Raw genomic sequence first — 20,799 nt, 5'->3', positions numbered from 1 at the left:
TGGAAGTTAAATACCACTATTGGACTACAGCACCTTCTGTGCCATCCACTGCGGCGGTTCAAAAACGGCTTCAGGCTTACAATTGCAGCCTGACTGCTGCAGTTTTAGCCTACAGTCCAACCAGTCATAAAGACCCTTTTTGACTGGAGAAAACATCTCTTTAAATATTAATAAGGCACACCGATGTACCGTAAGTCGTTTAGCCCACATGGTAGGATGTATGGTATTTAAACTGGGACATGTAAAAAATGTATATTACCATGTTCCGACAGAGACAAGGCCCAAAAAGTTATTTTCACCTTGGGAGGTGTAGCGATCCTGTGTAGAAAACCAGAGAGCAGATTAAAATACTAATACAATACATCGGGAATGGGACAAGTTAGAAAAATAACTAAACAACTATTTTGAACAGTTATTAAAAATCTAATTCAATGATGCAGTCGGATATTTGGTACATATTATGGGGAGGTAAGTTTTTATAAAGTTACTTTTTCCTTGCCTGAATTCCTGGGCACTAACTTGCATTTGCCCTCCAGCTTCTCCCAGCCATGATGAACCTTAAATAGGTGTGAGAAAGGGATGAAATGCCTCACAGGAGCAAACAGTAGGCTGCCCTGAATGGGCAGGGATAACTCATCTGTACTCCACAGCATATGATGGATTGGGGCTCTGGGCATCCTTTTTTACACTACAGAGTCAAATCCTGCTTGAGTGTCAAATAATGCTTGGCAGGTCTGCTATTTTGACATATAACACCTTGGGGCGTACAGAGGACAGAATGCCAAGATAATTCTAGTGTATCCACTGTCTGGCTGTTGGAGGACCCTGCTTTTGTTCTACCAGACTTCTGTCTCTGGGTATGTTGTGGGTACAGTACCTGCCCCAGACTGGTTATTGATATTAGATATAGGAAGACAATATGATTACCAAAGTAAACCTCACTACCCCATAGTAAACCTCACTTCCCCATAGTAAACCTCACATCCCCAATTGTGGATAAACCAATGTTACCATGTTTTAAGTAAAAAGCACATGCACTTTAGCACTGGTTAGCAGTGGTAAAGTGCCCAGATTTCTAAAGCCAGCAAAAACAAAGTCAGTGCAATAGTCAAAAACAGAAGGTCAGAAGGCAAATAGTCAGGGCAAACCACACCAAGGATGCCAGGTCTAACACATATTCCCCCAGCAGAAAGAGGGAAAAGCTATCCAACCCCTTGGGAGTTCTCTTCACTAAGGCAAAAGAACCTGGAAAGACCATCAGCATTGGCGTGGTCTGTTCCAGAACTATATTTCACCATAAATGATGGACCACCTCCACTGTTTGGGATTCTCACCCCTCATTTGCATTAACCATCTGAGGGACGGACCTGCGGTCTGTCTGCGCTTCCAGGTGGCACTCATAACACTTAGGGGGTGCCTTCCCTGCAGACTTACTGTCACAGAACCACTTTTTTTTCTTCTTAGAAGGGGGATGGGAGTCAAGTAGAACTAGTTTGGGGCCCTTTAGAGAACTTCTTGCTTTTGCTTAAGGTAAACTCTGAACGGGGAGAACCTGGTTGGTATTTTCACCCGCATTCTGTAGCAATCATACTCCATGTGCGCCTAGTTAGCGTTCTACTGTAACTATAGATCATCATTGACGCCTAGCACTTCTTGTTGCTTTTTCTACTAACAGTTTAAAAAGCTTCAATATCTGGTTCCACTTAACCCCTTCCACGCTCATGACGAGCTGGGCTCGTCATGAGGTAGCCTCCTCGCACGCTCATGACGAGCCCAGCTCGTCACGTAACATGCGGTTCCGCAAATCTCAGCGTGCGAGCGGAATTCCGCCCGCACGCATGCGGTTAATAGATTTTTGCTATTTTGGTTATTTACAATTTACTCTATTTTTCCTATTCAGCTGGAGATTTTCACTGTTTTACATTTTGGCTTTAATACTGTTTTGGTACTGCATAAATACTTTACACACTGTCCTAAGTTAAGCCTGTCCTGTGACCTAAATTAGAATACAATTTTAAATGTGAAAATAATTTCATTTCACATTATTTCATATGGGGAAATATTTTAAGTCATTGCCTTCATTATTTTTATTGGCGTGTGTTAAGAATACCTCTGAGTGGCTATATGTAGTGCTCGACTTTCCCCAAGAACTGGCTGGAGTTAATTTGTTAACTTTGGTATTGTAGTAATTTTAAAATAGCAAAAGGCTTACACTTCTGTCGGTGGGAGTTTTCAATAGCCTGCTCCTGACTAACCCATTGGTTCAGAGCAAAGACCTCAACACAGCAAACATAAGAGAGAGAGAGGAGGAGGTCTTGCCCAAGGCTTAGTAAATAGCTTTATAGTGCGTGAGTTGTTTTATTGTAGCACTACTTTGATTTCGAAACTCAAATAAGAGTTATGTCATTTACATATCATTTGTTTACTTTTATACAACTCATGCATTTTTTTTAATGCTTTTCCACCATAGTTTAGTGGGTAATTCATCTGCCTAGAAATATTTTTTTCTTATAGCCACAGAACATTGTAAAAAATTAAAGCTAATCAGAAAGTGTGCTTTATTGATGACAGTACCAGACAGGGAGTGTGAGGTTTGTGCACCAGTCACAAATGCACAAACCCTTGAGACAGCGTTTTTCCCAAAGTGTCATACTGAGGCCCTCATTAAGATGGCGGTCGGTCGGACCACAGACCAACACTATATCTGGCAGGTGACCCCCCCGACAATGAGTCGGTGGTCCTACCCGGCCTATTATGATGAGACCACCATGCAGGCAGTTGGAAAGTGCTTTTTTTCTACTGTGGCTTGTGCTGCGGCCGAGGAAAAAGGCTGCGGGCACAAGCCATAGTAGAAAAGGCACTTTGAGCACATCCATGCACCGTGTGCAAGGCACCATGTGGGGCCTGGGCACACAGTGCGTGTACGTGTGGGGGCACCACATGTGCTTCAAGGGTCACTTAGAGTAGTCCACAGTGGATGGGGGCCCTGGTTGGGGGTCCCAAAAGTCAGGTTCTCTCTGCCTTTTCATGGTGGTGGGACCGCCATGAACAGGCAGTCGGTAAGGGACATCCTAATCTCTATGGCGTTGCCTGCGCAGGCACCGCCTCCACTGTAGGGATAGGAGTTTGAACTCTATATTCCATGGGAGATGGGGGTCCTACTCTGACCTCTGCAGTCTGACCGGCTGCAGTACACCCGCCTTCATAATGCTCAATTTGGAATTAAGCTAGCCTGGCTGATGAAGGGTGTTACCCCGAAATCGGTCCCAGGATGCTTGTTTCCGGTCTAGGGAAGACCTGGCTTTGTAGTTCGGGCAAGACTGCCATCATGAGGACCAGGTTCAATACTAATTTGCATACAGCTGGGTCTTAAGTGGGGTGGCGAAGTGAGCTAAACAATGATGATGGATTCAACCCAGATATGCGACTTCTGGTGAGTGTCTGAAAAGTTTCAGCGCTCCGTCCCTCATCTCCTTGTGTTAGCTCTGTTCACCCTAAGTTGGCAGGGTACGCCCAATAGTGAGTCCCTTGCTCACTTTGCCACTGGATTCAAGCTAGCCTGGCTGATGAGGGGTGTTACCCCGAAACCGGTCCGAGGATGCTTGTTTCTGGTCCATGGAAGACCTGGCTTTGCAGTAAGGGCTGGACTGTTATCATGAGGAACAGGGTCAAGACTGATTTGGATATAGCTGGGTCAGTGAAGTGAGCTAAAGAATGATGATGGATTCAACCCAGATATGTGACTGGGGGGTGAGTGTCTGAAAAGTTTCAGCGATCCGTCCATCATCTCCTTGCGTTTGCTTTGTTCGCCCTACGTTGGTAGGGTATGCCCAGGCGTGGGTCCCTTGCTCACTTTGCCACTGGATTCAAGATAGCCTGGCTGATGAGGCGTGTTAACCCGAAATTGGTCCCAGAATGCTTGTTTCCTGTCCAGGGAAGACCTGGCTTGGCAGTTCGGGCTGGACTGTTCCTATGAGGAATAGGGTCAAGACTGATTTGCATACAGCTAGCTCTGAACTGGGGTGGTTAAGTGAGCTAAAGAATGTTGATGGATTCAACGCAGATATGTGACTGGGGTGAGTGTCTGAAAAATGTCAGCACTCCATCCATCATCTCCTTGTGTTTGCCATCATAATTAGGGCCAGAGTTAAGGATAAGCCAATGTTTCTGATGCCTCTGTGTGCGTTCTGTTGTTATGTACAAAGTGCTTGATTATACTGTTTGGTTGTGTGTAGTTAAAAAAACGAAAAGAAAATATTATACCATGTAGTTAATAATATAGGTTTTAGAAAAAAAACATGCCTTTCTTTGATAATACACATTCTGTCTCTGGAAGTGAGAGATTTGTAAAACTTCTGTCTGCAAGGTGTAGCTCACATACTAATTATGACTGCAGTATTCAAGTTGTGATTACCTTTCTTGATGATGATTCTTATTAAACAAAATGAAAGAATAAGGTTAAACAGAACACAGAGGTTTGATACTGTCATACTGAATTGAACTGTGATGCTTAGAAACTACTATGTTTCTAATTAGCTGAACAGAAGGTAATCAGACTGGTGATGACTCATGTTCACACCTCTACCAGGGGCGTAGCATGGTCAGGAAGATTGTGGGGTGTATACTTCTGACAATCATGCTGGCATATAATGTTAAAATACATTATGAGAAGACAGACCTGAGAGGGGTTTAAGAGACAGTGGAAAGAGAGAGGAGTGCAGATTTGTACGAGTACCTAAAACAATAGTTAATACACAAGTTTTAAGGCAGATGAGAGAGAGAGACCCGACAGACCGCACCTGCACCCAACAATTTACTACAGAATACATTTTTTGGGGATGTAACTCCGCAAACCCCCTCCCACAGCTACGCCCCTGACCTCTACCACACACCATGAACAGAGCATAAGGGAATGTTGACATCGTAGATGTCAACATTGAGCAATATAATCTAGGCAGCAGCACACAGACTCAACTGCAAAACATGCACTACCACAACTGGCGTGGATTGCAGCAGATCTGTTGACGTTGGAGGTGTACAACAGTCCGGAGCACTCACGTAGGAGGCAAGTTATTTATTTCATGGTAGGCCCTCAGGCTACAACATCATTAGGTATGTCCTGTTGGAGCTTCATCCTCCCTTCAACCATGCTTTTCTCCTAGCGTCAACTGCAGTCAAGACATCAACATTCTTTTAGATCATTTACTCTGCATTTCATACATACAGTAACAGGGACACACTGGATACTACATCTTGTCTCTGCATACAATCGAGCATACAGCAGGGCACCCATAGGGTACAGGGTTAATAGTTTTATTTTCTGTAAATTGAGTGCCTGCCTTGAGAGCTGGCAATGCCTCATGAAATGTGAAGGGGGCAATGTTTCATGAGATATTGGCTGGGATTAGGCAAGGGTATGAGGCAAAAATACATTGCCGAAGACTAGGCCTAAGCCCGTTAAATGTGGACTTTTCATCTCTTTCAAGGAGTGATCACAAACAGTTGTTGAATAATACTTCCCTGGTTCTCTAGTTTCCTATACTAGTTTTCTTTTTATTGTTGCTTTGAACATTAAGATGTATCCATGAATTTATGATTTTTTATTGCGTAACTGTCTCTTTGATTTGTAGCTTTGTTACAGATGTGGTGAACATTTACTATGAAAATGATGACACCGTTTGCGAGGACGCAGAGCTTCAGGCATTTGTGAAAGATGTGTTTGTCTATGGAATGAGAGATAACAAGGACTCAGGTAAACAGTTCTTCATTCAGTGCATATTTTATGCAAATATGAGAGGATGGGAATTTTACATTAAATGTGGATCATTTTAAAGTTTTTCACCTCAAGTTATGTAAATAGGTGTTACTTCCACATTGTGGAAGCTACAGTCTGCTCTAATTACCACACTTTCCTACCGAAATAGCTGTAGTTATTCCTGTGTGAAGAAAGAGGTACAGGTGGTTGGTGTTCAGAAATAGATCACACTAATACTTGTTTTTTGTGATTCTACATTTGCGTCTCATAAAACTATTGCTTTGTACACATATTTAGGGTTAGGAAATGTAAAGTTTTTATTTTTTATATTTCAGGCCAAACGCTTTTTGTTATTATGTATCTCTGAATAACAGCTCTCAGTTCCTTCTGAAAACTGAGGCATTTGCTTGACTTTCGGACTCTTGAGTCAGCATTTGCACATGGATATTTCTGATGCAAGTCATTCGCGCTAAGATGTGTGGGGACATGAATTCCATATAACCTAAGCACATTGTATAAGACCAACATTGCTCCATATGAGCGAGCAAAAGGCCTGATTTAAAGTCTGGGGGTCTTGCGACCCCCAGACTCACAGTGGCAGTGGTCGTCTGCTGCATCATAAATTGCAAAGTTGTTGCGGCAGAGGACCACAGTTTTTCCCTGGCGGTGGCGGAGGTGCGCCACAATGTAGTATGCTCAGCTGGACTGGTGCAGTCCCACTGAAAATATTACGAGTTCCTGCACCACCATCCATTTCATGGCAGGAGAACTGCCATGAAAACACTGGTGGTGCAGCAACAGAGGGGGCCCCGTAGGGCCCCCATGCCCCCCACCATGGGAATACATTCAGGGGGCCTCAGCATGTGCCCCCCTGTATGTATTCCCCCAAAGTTTCTGCACGGCATAGACGTCCCCATCCATGCTGTGCTGGAAAGAATGTTCTGTGCACATTGCAGTGTCTGTTTTCCAGGCACCGCCATGGGAAAGGGCACATACCATCTGCCGTGCACGAGATTAACTCATGATATGGTGGGCAGTCCTAGCACAGGCTTGGCGCAGTTGTGCCAGCGGTGAGCTGGCGCAACTGCGGCAAATTCAAAATCAGCCCCTGAGTGAGCAAGCCCAATGTCCCAAAGTGAGGTATAGCCTTTCCCCAGAGACACTTCAGCAGGGGTGTAACACAGGCCCCTGAAGGGCCTGCAGTGCAGGGAGGGTCAACCCTTCAGGGACTTCTTTAAACATTCAGGGGGCGCCATTCAGCCAAAGGCCAAGAAATGTCAGTGAGATATGGAAGACTTAAGTCCCCTGTCTTCACATTCTGCATGGAGCCCCATCAGTTTTATGTTAAGGCTAGCGGCAGCGCGCATGCACTACTCGCTCTGCGAGATTGCTTTAGTAGAGTATGGGAGAGAAGCCGCACCCACTCCGCCAACATTTTTCATTGGCTTGTGTCGTTGTCTTTCGAATCGATAATAGGCTTGCTAGTCCCTCCATAGTACGGCCTTCTCTTCATTTGTAACCTCCCATGGCTACTTGCCCCTTTACTTCGGTTGTTACACGGTATGTGTTATGTAGTCTGTAACACTATTTACTTTATTGAGTTTCTCCTACTGCAGGCCGAACATGCACTGCTTCAGCTTGGTTTTTTTAAGCAGCATGGCCGCCCTGTAACACAGCGCCCGCTTTCAGTCACTTTAACCCGGTATTATCTCGTGTCTGTTTCACCCCCCCAAGTAAAATGGATTTAGAAATGATTACTGAATTACATCATGTGAATTCCAGGTAGCCCATAATCATGTGCTAACATCTGTGTTACATGTCATCTGCACTAAAGCCACCTGATGGGTTGTTTTCCAAAGCCTGTTTTATTAACAACACCACCACTAAAACCACCACCACCACGAATAATATCACCAACAATACCACCACCACCATTGCCACCACCACCATCTCCACCACCAATACACAAATACCCCCACCACCACCAATACCACCACCACTAATACCATCCCCACCATTACCACTACCACCACCTACTGGTATATTCCATATAGGTACCCCAATATAGACTCAGGTAACATTACCTGTATTCTTCCCTACAGATTACACACATAACGTTCTTGGGGACTGACCTTTTACCAAGATACGACACTGCACACAGAACGCGGGATTCCCTATTAGCAGCCTCATACATTATGCATGAGGATTCTTGGAAACTCAGCAGGGCTCATCTCCTGCATAATAACTGTGTATACAGTTCATTCCCAAAGTCAATTTAAGATGTCATCATTGATAAAGGGGTCCCAGCAATGAAGAGACAACTATATATCATAAGTCACACAAGGATTTTTTGTTACCATAGATTCACAAGCATTGTTATTTATTCAAAATGTTGTCGTATTTAAATTGCCAACCACGTTTAGAAATGTAATTCAAAAACTATTCACAGTGCCCCTGAAAAGGGAGGGAAGTGGTAAGGTGAAGGGTAGTGAAGGTAAAGGATAGTGACATAAAAACGGCCAGGCGGCCTCACTGTACTATGTATTGTATGTCAGACTTAGACATATACATCATTAATGCAGAGAATCCTTAAAAAATATCATGCTCCACATAGTATACAAATTTTCATAATCATGGGGTAGAGCTGAAGAGTACACAAAGCTGTCGACGTTTCGACCCCTGTACAGTAGCAGGTACTAGTTATCTCCTTGCAGTGGAGTCTTCATCAGGACGGGGCGGACAGGGCAGAGAAGCGAGTGGTTGCTTGTCTTGGGAGAAGATGGTGAAAGGGGTATTATGCCCAAGCGTGGAACTTCAATACATGAATGGATAGAGATGCATGTGACCTTGAATTTGATTAAGAAATGAGGAAGTTCAGAAACAGCGTGCTGTTTCGTAGACAGACTGATTTCTGTCATTTCCCGAGGCTATACCAAATCAACGACAACCTTGGTAACAGCGGCTTTCTCTCCGCTGAGTTTCCCGACATACGGGCGGATTCTGAACCAAATTCAAGGTCTCATGCATCTCTATCCATTCATGTATTGAAGTTCCACGCTTGGGCATAATACCCCTTTCACCATCTTCTCCCAAGACAAGCAACCACTCGGTTCTCTGCCCCGTCCGTCCCGTCCTGATGAAGACCCCACTGCAAGGAGATAACTAGTACCTGCTACTGTACAGGGGTGGAAACGTCGACAGCTTTGTGTACTCTTCAGCTCTACCCCATGATTATGAAAATTTTTATACTATGTGGAGCATGATATTTTTTAAGGATGCTCTGCATTAATGATGTATATGTCTATGTCTGACTTACAATACATAGTACAGTGAGGCCGTTTTTATGTCACTATCCTTTACCTTCACTCCCCTTCACCTTACCACTTCCCTCCCTTTTCAGGGGCACTGTGAATAGTTTTTGAATTACATTTCTAAACGTGGTTGGCAATTTAAATACGACAACATTGTGAATAAATAACAATGCTTGTGAATCTATGGTAACAAAAAATCCTTGTGTGACGTATGATATATAGTTGTCTCTTCATTGCTGGGACCCCTTTTTCTCAGTACTATTATTACCCAGGTCCCAGGGACTTATTTTGGGTGAACCCTTCGTATATACGTCATCATTGATAAGGCAAAGGGAAATCAATAGACTGAAGCATGTAAGAATGAGATTGAAGGCAGCCGAATGTAGAGAAGTAGAGGACCTAAAAAGGATTAAACAAAGAGAGGTTGCACATTCCGGTGACTCATGTTAATATTGGGCTCTAACAGCTGAATACTGTGACTGTAGAATTAACGCTGAAGCCATTTTAATATCCGATGCTGAATTAATCCAATATATCTCACATTTATTTGCATTAAATTCTAGGGCTGGGTTTAATTTGGAGTCAATCAGCGAGTCTCCCTTGGGTAATGTTAATAGCCCCCCTTTCTGTAAGGAGAAAGAGTGCTTCATTAAAGGAGCAAGGTATTCTGGTACGAGTGGCCCGCATGATGTACATTACTGGGCTCTTTTTCTCTATCCGGTGTTTCATTACTGCTATGCACACAGGACTATTCTGTCCTCTTGGAAAGGAAGCATAGTGGTACCATTCTATTAAAAGGGTCCTAAAATCTCTCTTGCCAGTTTAAGGCAGATCGCGTTATTAGTTGACATCGGAAAACTGTTTGCTAAGAGTTTACTTTTTTACCTTCAGGACTGGGCCTTTGGTAATGATCTTATACCCGCAGAGCAAGTGGATTTTCCTAAGCATAGTCGTACCTTAGATACCATCGCTGCCCTGCAAACTTTGATTGAAAAATATCTAATAGGCAAGGATATGGCCTTGTATTCTGCCTTTATAGATTTCTCCACGGTGTTCAACCGGGTTGACTGAGGGACGCTGTGGAGGAAATTGTCCGCAATGAGGATTCCAGTGCATCTCCTTTTTTCTCTTTATATCAATAGATTGCCTTGAAGGGTGGTGCACTGTAAAGGAGACACATGAAGTTAGGAACAATAAATTTTGGCTAACGCAGTCCTGTTCGATTTAACCTTAACGAGCTAGGCGATTATGCAGACAAATATTTAAAATATATGCATCTCTTCAAAAGTAAAATCATGGTTTTTAGGTCCCGGGGATGCAGTGTTAGGATAAATATGCCCCGATGTCTGGGGAAAAATAAGCTAGATGCAATGTACCAGTAATTATGTAGAATCTTTTCAAGCAAGTGCTCTAACATTGATCACATTGGACAGTGCAGAAGTAAGGCAATATCTCAGGCCTCTGCAATTGACAGGCTAAATAAATGCTGTGGGCAAAGACATCTTGCACATGTTTTATTGGTTTACAAAATTAAAATTCTGCCTTCACTGAGTTACGCTTGCGAATCAGTGGATGAACAGCACTAGGATTTTTTTGAGAAGGTGGAAACGCGCATTTGGCACCAAATCTGTAACCTGAATCGTGCAGCCACTCCAGCAACCCTTCGGCTCGAAATCGGGTTCCTTTCGACCTATCTGTTTGCCATGGCAGTACTGCCTTACTGAATAGTGATGTGAATTCTACACGGTCTGAGCTAAAATCTTTTCTTTCCTGAAGGAAAAAAACATTGTCTTTAGAAATTATGAGAAAGCCTAAGACTTGTTTGAAATTGGGCAAAGTTGACCATACCCTCTTCCAAAGCAGGTCTTGAGCACTCTAATCAAAAAAACTATTTATGAAGTCAGTCAGAAAAGAGATACTGTACTGTGTTTAAGGCATTTTAGGAAAGACACAATAGTGGAGAGTAGTATGTGTCAACAACCTCAACCTTATGTCGCATGGAATCTTTCCCATGGAGTGCGTAGAACTATCCTGTTACTAAGGCTGAATTTGCTCTCCTTGAGAATTATAAGAGGAGCATGTGCGGAATTAGCCAGGGATGATAGACTTTGTGACCTGTTTGGAAACCGGGTGCAGGATTTAAATCATGTGTTATTTGTCTGTCCCCCACTACTGCTATTACGATGTTGATTTTTAAGACCAGTGTTTCTAAAGTATATCATCACTGTGGCGGTGGAGGCCCACAATTGTCTTTTGGCCACTCCCTATGAATCAGCATGTTTGAAAAATGTTAGCTTTTTAAAACAATTTAAAAATATTTTTTAGAGAGGGTATTACATCGTGTTTATCTCCGGTATGTTCAATCTTTGCACATTATAAGTAGAATCTCAGGGCATCATGAATTGTACTGTGAAGCTGTTAGAGTATTTAAATGGTTTAAAGCCACTTGCACTGACCTTGCACTGTACTGGAATTGTTTTGTGCAATTGTCCCCCATGCACGTTATCTGGCACACTTACACTTTATAAGTCATGGAATTTTACTATACGTGGAATATGTTTTATTTTTGATTATTACTGCTATGAATTTTGCACTGTATAATGAGATTTCTAATTGTTTGGTTCCTGAACTTTGCTACTATGAACTGTATGATTTCTTGTTTTGGAGCTTGCTCTGTATATCTTATGTGGAACTCCTTCCAAATCATAATAACATTTCTAATTGAATAGTGAATAGTGAATGTCTCCAGAGTTCATCCTCAGTTTGAAGTGTCATCATAAATATCAAAAACCCTGCAAACATCACCAGAGAGATGTTTTTGCAAGGTAACCGTTATTCCCACAGCGCCACTGGCCCTTGTGAATGCTATAGGCATATGAAGACCCTCTCTATGATAATATTGATCTCTTTCTGCCCTTAGACATTGTTGATAAGATTTGTGTTACTCTTCACCTTCTGATACTTCCTATTCAAACTGCTTAGCAAGTCAGTTGGCGATTTCTAACTCCAATGGACTTTTTTGTTGCTTTTAGGAGCATTTGGTTTATATTTAACCAACTTCAACACAAATGATTTACAGGATTATTGTCCAACCCAGAACTGATTTTCTTGACTTCCTCTTTAGAATTCTCTATCACATTAAATTTTGTGGCTTTTAGTATTTTAACAGTACCCTTATTTGTACTACATTGGTTTGTACACTATCTGCTTTATTTTGTAAGTGTTGTAGCCCAATATTTTCACTCCTCCACAAACCGTTCTTAAGAGTTACTCTTAACCTTACCTGCTGACCTTCGCAGTATCACTTTTGTTTCCCATTTTTTGTTCCTCACCACCTTTTGAGCCTGTTGACGCTGAGCTGCTCATTTTAGCCTTAATCTTGCTGAGCTAACGCCACTGGACTTCCTCTCCATTCCATTACGAACTTTGTTCACAAATATAGATGTTTTTCCTCTCCTGTTTAAACTATTTCGCCTTCTTCTGTTTGTTCATAATTTTGTTCAGAGAGACAAATTGTATTTCTGCTTTCAGTCCACGTCAAGTAAAATAGTATGGAGGAAGAGCACGCTATCTAATACATAGATTTCCAGTGTGGTAGAGTTCAGTGCAACACAGCAACAAACGCTCATCGTCATGTCCAAAGATGGAGGGAGGGTAGAATACGCGAATGGGAGTTTGGGGCGGTTTGTTATACACAAAGGATTTTTAGAAGGGTAGACAGCACATCTATGGCCTTGTGGTGCCCATCTATGGAGCCAGACAGTGGACTGCAGTTTCCACTGTGGACACTCTATGAAGAGCGGAGAGTCGGGTATACTGTTGCAGCTCAATGAGACAGTACAAGGCGAACCAAAGGGCCAGGCACAACAAAAGGGCTAAAATGTGGCAACCCAACAGGGTCTCACTCTATGCAAACAGGCTGTGCGTGAAAGAAGGTATGGGGATTCACTCAAAAGGAGAGGGAGGGGAGGTCGGAGGGAAGGCGGGAGGGGAGCTTACTCAAAGGCTGGAGAGTATAGATTTTTTATTACTATCTTGTTATATACGGCTGTGGCCCACAAAATTATTATAAATAGAATTAGTGTTTTTTCTCCCAATATCTTGTATTAAATATACTTCCTAAACAGAATTAAGCTTAATCTCGATGATGGTTTGATAGATATGTTCTCACTAGAACAGCAAAGTGGTATGATCTCATTTCAGAACTTCTGTTACCCTTGCTGAAAGGGTAATGTAGCCTGGTATATCTACAAACAAAACAGGACTGAAAGTTACACCTCCTACTGCGTATTTCACTTCTAACGTTTATTGTCTGGAGCACAATAAATCGGTTGTAGAAGAAAAACGTATACATGAGGTATGGAATTTTTCAAGCATATGAAGGATCCCTATTATTTTGTTTAATATCAATGACTTATATTCGGAAGTAAGACATGTTGATATTTAGCAGATATGACACAGTTGTATAACATTAATATTTTGGTCACTATCCAACATGAAGTGCTTGATTGCTGTATGGTGGCAGGTCATTTAGTCTTCCCGAATGTTATAAGCTGCAGTCTGATACAGCCGACACATATTTTGTCACAAAGAATTTTGAAAGGCTAGTGATTTTTTAGGTGAATCTTAGACTATTCAGAATGTTGTCTCTCACAATTGGGTTGTGCGTAGTGTCTATTGCTGATCAATGATAGTAATATGTACTAAGAATCTGTGTGTAGTAGGTAAGAGTGAGTACAAGAATCTAAACATTGCCAGCAGTTAGTATTGGTCATAATTTGCTCATAGGTAAATAGTAGGTTTGAGTTGTTGATGAGAATTTGTAAGGCAGGAGAAACACAGCTTTACAAATTCTCAGTATGAGGTAGAATTGTGTGTTTCCAGATATAGTAAGATCTCTTAAATTATTCCTGAATTCTTCAGTGTCATAAGATCTTGGTCCCATGTAATCCCATGTCTGCAGTTGAAAACCTCAATTGTGAATTCTTTGCCAAGACTCTAAAGGCTAACAAGAGAAGATATTTATGATCCTTATCACTTTATGCTGCATTTATGGCCCTCCTATTTAATACTCACTACCAGTTTTCTATATCAACAATGTATTAGTTACATTTATTCAGACAGGTGTTCATGTGAAAGAAAATCTCTCTGGAATGTCAGAAGAGAACCTTTCATTTACTGTTATAAGTAAATTGATAACTAGATCAAAATGCTGATCACTGACTCCTGCCTTACCAGCTACATCAGTGATTCCTGGATCTGAAATACCTGTCTCCCTCTAGAATCTTACTTGGTAAGCTTAAGGGGTCTTCTGAAGGATAATTGAATTCATCAGTGATTATGACAAAGAGCCTATTTTTCCTACTTCCTATCTCTCTACCCCAACTAAAGATGAACTCAAACTTTTATTGTGGTTGATAACTTTATTCAATCAGCTGAAAAGCTTTCAAGTTTTAGGATTAGCATGTTGTTGCTGCTGCAACTGTAAAAATTAAGGTGTGTAAACCAGTTTTTGTGCAGACGCACATTGTTCATGATATGGCCTCTAAACACAGCCTACTTTTAATTAATGGTTCACACAATGTAACAGATTATTCCCTTAGCAAGGCGTTCTAAAAACTTTAAAGAAACATAAACAAGGAAAGGCATCGGCGCTCAACATTATTCCTTTAGAGGTCTAAGCTCTAGAACATCAGTTGTGGGATGTAGGGTTGTTATTTTATATTATAAATACAGGAGAACAACTTCCAATATCATGGGTTTGGTTTTTAAATAATCCTGCATTTCCAAAATGGCAGCCACATGAATTTGGGGAATAATCAACACATTTGCATTCTAAATTCAGAAGGGAACATATATGGAAAGTGCTGTAGAATGATCTGAAGTATAAGAGTGCTGATAATGCAATTGTATTTTATCTCCAAGCACATGTAAGCAAACATACTAGTACCGTAGACCAGGCCTTTAGATTAAGAGCCTGATTTAGTGTTGGAAGTAAAGAAAAATCCTTTGATTTCTGGCAGAAGTGTTACATTCGGAAGGGGAATCCACCACCGGAATTCAAATTCCACATTGAATGAGATGGTGAAAGGGATTCAAACGCTCTATTTAGCATTTTAGAAATTAGAGGATTGTGTCATATCTATAAAGGTGTTTGTAATGCTTTTGCCAGTTTTGAAAGGAATGAACAGATCACATTTTCCATGTGTCAGATAGGCAAATCTGAGCTGCATGCAAATCTGTGATAAATTGATGCTGCATTATATCCTTCATTACCTGCATAAAATGAATTCCAACATTTATGCCTACTGGTCTAGATGTTTAAATGAGAACATGTCCAAAGCTGATTTAGTACTGGTGGGTTTTTTTTTGCTAACGTTCTTGCTCCAACCACAGGATAGAACTAAGTCCACTCATTACACCATTAAGTACAGTTCAAATGTAGGTGAAGGGAATCGTATGTTAATAGCTATGTTGAGTATTCTTTCTGTTGAAGTCCTCTTTACCACTAGTATATACTGTATGGTGTAATAATACAATTAGGATCGGGAAAAAGATTTTTATAAGCTTTAAGGAACGTGGGGGGGGGGCATGAAATTTGATAAGAGATGGGCAGTTCTATTTATGGGGAGACTGAGGTGGAGTGAAAGCGAATTAGTTTGATGGTTTTATGACTTATGAGGAAGTGCAATGTAAATTAAAGTGAGAAGTGTTGATTTGTCTTTATTGGTCTATTTCCATTTTAGTACAAAGTCTGAAAGCCAGGGGAATGGATTTCCATGAGGCTCTTAAAAGAGCAATGTGCTCATGTGTTTTATCATCTGTCTTCTTCTTTAAAAAGTTTACCAGTGTGTGTATCAGTGCGTACTGAATGCAGGGTGTGGCTATCAATAGTGCAGTAGGTGCAGTGGTGCTGGTGCCTCTGTGTGTAAGGGGCCCTATAAGCCCCAATTGGTATATGTTTTCAATATCAAACTATGGGATGCGGCGCTCAAGTTCCTTGCCTACATTAGGGCTGATGGTGACCTTGCTACACCTACAAATGAATGGGCAATATGTAAACATCCTAACTACTTAACATATAAAGCAAAACCTGAGGAAGGTGGGTGAGAAACTAATTTTTACTTTCATTTTCTTTTAGGTTTTCCTAAAAGTATTTCAACTCGAGGAAAGTTAGTTGAATACCTAACGGTAGTGATATTCACTGCTTCAGGACAACATGCAGCGGTAAATTTTGGACAGGTAATATGCATCAATGAAACTGTTACTGGCCTGCATGATTCCTGAAATGCGTTTAACAGCAATGAAAATAATTACTGTATCTAATGTGTTAGTCTCACCTCGGTATGTGCAGTCCTAAGTAGGAAGCAAAAATAGTGTAACACATTAACTATCAATACTGTATTGTCCGTCCTGTAGCGTTTAGAAAATACCTGAATCAGTCAACAATTGATGTCAGTTTATGTGACAATCTGCGGTTCCATTATTAGGACTCTGCAGTTTATAAACACTATCACTGTACATTGCCATGTACTCCATACACCCCCCATACCCTATCCTGTAAACCTTCATCTACATCATGGGTACTCACAAACTTTCTCTCGGGGGCCAAATTTACAGTGTAGTTTGTGTCCGAGGGCCGCACCTGTGGGGGCGGGGTCAGTGAAGTAGGGGGCGGGGCTAGAGTAACAAAAAAAACTGTGACCATGAGGTTGAACACAGGTCCCTGCAGCAGACGCCTTCGTCCACTGAGCCACCAGACCCGGCATACACACATCTCTCTCTCTCTCTCTCTCTCTCTCTCTCTCTCTCTCTCTCTCTCTCTCTCTCTCTCTCTCTCTCTCTCTCTCAACCTCTCTCTCTCAACCTCTCGCTCACTCTCTCTCCCTCCCTCCATTTCTCCCTCTGTCTCACTCACTGTCTCACTCCCTCTCACTCTGACTGTCTCCCTCTCTCTCTCGCTCTGTCCCCCTCCTCGCTCTGTCCCCCTCCTCGCTCTGTCCCCCTCCTCGCTCTGTCTCCCGCCTCACTCTGTCCCCCTCCTTGCTCTGTCTCCCTCCTTGCTCTGTTTCCCTCCTCGCTCTGTCCCCCTCGCTCTCGCTCCCTCTCTCGCTCTCCCTCCAATTGCTTCTCAATTTCCCAGCTTGCCTCTTGATTCTTTGTGTTTATTGCATAGCTGTTATATTTTTGGTGTGTGGAGCTTTGCTGCAGCCACCTCTTTCAGTATAAATGTTTTCGGCTCAGTTTTAGCAATCTCCCAGCACCCCTTTCACATTTTCCTGTGGGCTTATTTGCCTCACCAGAAGGCAGGTTTGATCAAGCGGTGCACTAGTTTCAGTCTCTTTTCAGGGCCTGTCTGCTGTTGGCGTCTTCAGGTTGGCTCTGTCTGGGAAAGCTTTTTCCGGTCTCTTGCTCAATCCCCAACTTCTGGAGAAGTTACTGATTGTTAATGTGGGTAGAACCTTCAGTCGGGTGCTTATTTCTAAAACCTGTAAGCTTGTGCTACGTCGCCCAGCATATGTCTTTTTTTGGTTTTGTGTTACCCTGGACATAACATGAATAACCTTTTGTATCCGCTATTAAAGGTTGGATACAGTGGTGAGCGGCACAACGTGGTACAAATACAGCGTATGAATGTTTGCCTGTCCAGTAAGTGAGCTGGTACATAGGTCTGTCTTAAATAAATATCATAGATTAGCTTTCGGTAATATCGGCAGTTGCTTAGCAACAAAGTACAGCTTGGTAAAGATTTTAGTGAGTGTCCGTTATGTGGTGGTCTGCAAACTGGGGAGGAGGGTAGTAAAGAACCGGAACAAAGTAAAACGTAACAGGGGTTTGTCACCTTCTTCATCTCACCCTGCCTGTGAGTGCCTGGGCTGAGACCGCTTCCTGGCACACACACACACAGCCGCACCCGAGCCCTTCACAGGTCTTTAAACGACCATTTGTATGTTAATGAGGCTTTAGTATTTGACCTCTTAGGCCCCTGCAGCTGCACTCTGACTATCACGGAATGCCCGGCCCCCACAGAGCAGCAGAGTCTCTCAGAGACGCTGCGCGCAGTATTTGCTATCACTCTTTAATTTTTTTTTGTTTTAAAACACAGGTAAATTGTCTACAAGGTCCGCGGGCCGCCAGGGAAGGCTTGCCGGGCCGCCACCGGCCCGCGGGCCGTACTATGAGTACCCGTGATCTACATGTTCATCAACACCTACTCCCTGCACATCCTAAACAACCACTTCCACCCTATATGCTACACCCAACATCACCTACACCTTACTGACTGAGCACAATTAACTGTACCTACTGTTACAGGACAGAACAAAATGAGGAACAGTAGGCAAGTTCATATGAGACCGCTAAACTAGCACTTGACTGCATTCAACCAACCAGCTACTGGAATCATTTGTTACAGTTCTACACACTCAGACCAAATGTGTTTGTTCACAATTATACATTACCTTTTAAATGGATATACAACGTTCCCACATGTCTTTACCAGCAACACCTTTACCGACCTCTACAATCCATGTGTTGTATTTCATCATAAGTGTTACTGATTTTAAAATGTGTGTGAATATGTCTATTTATATGTAAATATATATTTTTTTTTTCACTAAAAAAACAAAGGTTACATGGATGTTATAGTTAGGTAACAGAATTAAACCATGTAATGAGTGATATAAAATGTGAGGTCATAAGTAGTGCATTGCCCAGGTAACTATAACTGCTGCATTTCTGTGGTTTTCTTCGTGTAAAATCTGAGCCTATCTATAACGTCCCTGTAACCTTTGTTTTTTTGTGTGAATTTCTAATGTTTCTTAAAATTGTATTTCCTAACTGTAACCTGTAACCTTTGAGAGTGGGTGTGTGTGTGGCTGTATAGGTCTGTGAGTGGCTGTATTGGTGTGTGAGTGGCTGTATCAGTATATGTGTAGCTGTATTGGTGTGTATCTGGGTATGTGAGTACCTGCATTGGTGTATGGTTGGGTGTGTGAATGGCTGTAAAAATATATGAGTAGCTGTGTTGGTGTATAGCTGGTGTGGGAGTACCTGCATTGGTGTATGGCTGAGTGACCGAGTATCTGTATTAGTATGTGAGTGGGTATATGAGTCAATGTCAGTAGGTATATACATGTGTAAATGGTCGTGTGAGTGACTATGGGATTTTGAGTGGGTGTGCTAGTACCTGTGAGAGTTAGTGTATGAGTCCCTGCATGGGTGTGTTTTTAATTGAGTATGTGGGTGTGTTAGTAGCTGTGTGAGTGTTTGTATGGGTGTACAATGGGGTATATAAATGACTGTATGCATATGTCACAAGTGACCGTGTGCATAGACATGCGAGTAAGTATGTGAGAAGCTGTAAGGGACTGTAAGTGAGTGTTTGACTATGAATCTCTAGTTTTTTATGGTATTTCCCAACTATAACATCCATGTAACCTTTGGTTTTTTATTGAATTTCAACGTTTGCTTTAATCTAAAATGTACTATAATTTGAGTTGTAAGTTTAATTCAGTAATATACATTTTATAAATAAATACAACATAACTTGTATAACTATTTACAAATACATAAACACACCCAAAACTGAACTTCTGATTAGCTGCACTAGGACCCTTCCCATGTACTTGCAGTGCTACTGTCTGTTTACCAGCGTGACACCAATGAGTACTGGTATCATCTTCATGGTGAGCTCAAGTGTATGTTGCGAAATTTAGGAACACCAACTTGGTTTCTAACCCTCAGTTTCGCAGAATATCCATTGGATGACTTACATGACTTCTTTTTGAGAGATGCAAACTGTATCATTAAAGGCATCATATTCAAGACACCAGGAGAACTGGCTGGCTCGAGTGCGCTTCTGTGCATAGGCACACTGTTTTTTGGATGTTAATCGCGGCCGCCCAGCCCCGAGAAGTTGGACCATCCTGTTGATTGCAGGGGACAAGGGGGCTTGGAATTTGCAGAGTTCCTGGGAGCAGCGTTATTGGAATGATTGCTTACTGCTGTTGTCAAGAGAGGCCCATTCAGGGCTGGATACGAACATCATGGCAGCAGGAATATTGAGGCACAAAAATTCACCCGCACTGCATTTCCCCGAATTCATCTGAGGAGGTCCACTTACCTGATTGGCCCATTGGAGGGCAGATTTGACTAAATACATGCAGGTGTGGTTAGCTGCAGTGGCGTCTCACCAGGAAGAAGGGAAGAGCCCGAAACGTGTCGTGATTCTGGCGCCACTACTTTGCTTATATTGACTCCCTGTGACAGCAGCAGTTTTGCCTGAATCAAGGTTTCCTCAAACCAACACCGGCTTGAGTACACTTCTGTGCATGGGCACACTGTTTTTGGAGATATATATATATATATATATATATATATATCACTGAAAAAACCACAGGTTATAGACCATATATAGTTAGGAATTAGCATTTAGAAAACCTTATTTTACTCACACAAAACCATTGAAATTCCATATATAGTTAGTTGCACTAACTATATATCGTGCACCCGCAATCCACTGCTGATGATGTCACATATTACATCATTCATGACATGGTCAGTGACATCACTGATGACATCACTGATGACATCTCAAATGACATCACTATATATATATCTGTAACAGCGGACCAGGCAGCGCTCCGGTTCGCGTACTTTACGCGCAACGGAGCTTTGTGAAGCGAAGCTGATTGGTTCTCCGGCGTCTGTCAACATTCCAAAAAGTCCGTA

General features: G+C 42.1%; 1 protein-coding gene across 1 annotated transcript in view; it reads left to right on the top strand.

Moving 5' to 3' along the window:
* The window catches only part of ALOX5 (arachidonate 5-lipoxygenase), an 835,151-nt gene that overhangs the window by 685,070 nt on the left and 129,282 nt on the right, over window positions 1-20,799 (top strand). The window contains exons 11-12 of the mRNA XM_078643116.1: window positions 5,631-5,752; window positions 16,208-16,308. Of these exons, the coding sequence (XP_078499242.1) occupies window positions 5,631-5,752; window positions 16,208-16,308 (223 nt within the window). The remainder of the gene's footprint in view (window positions 1-5,630; window positions 5,753-16,207; window positions 16,309-20,799) is intronic.

Source organism: Lissotriton helveticus, chromosome 5_1, assembly GCF_964261635.1.
Source record: "Lissotriton helveticus chromosome 5_1, aLisHel1.1, whole genome shotgun sequence".
Taxonomy (NCBI): Eukaryota; Metazoa; Chordata; class Amphibia; order Caudata; family Salamandridae; genus Lissotriton; species Lissotriton helveticus.
This window is presented reverse-complemented; position numbering and strand designations above follow the sequence as displayed.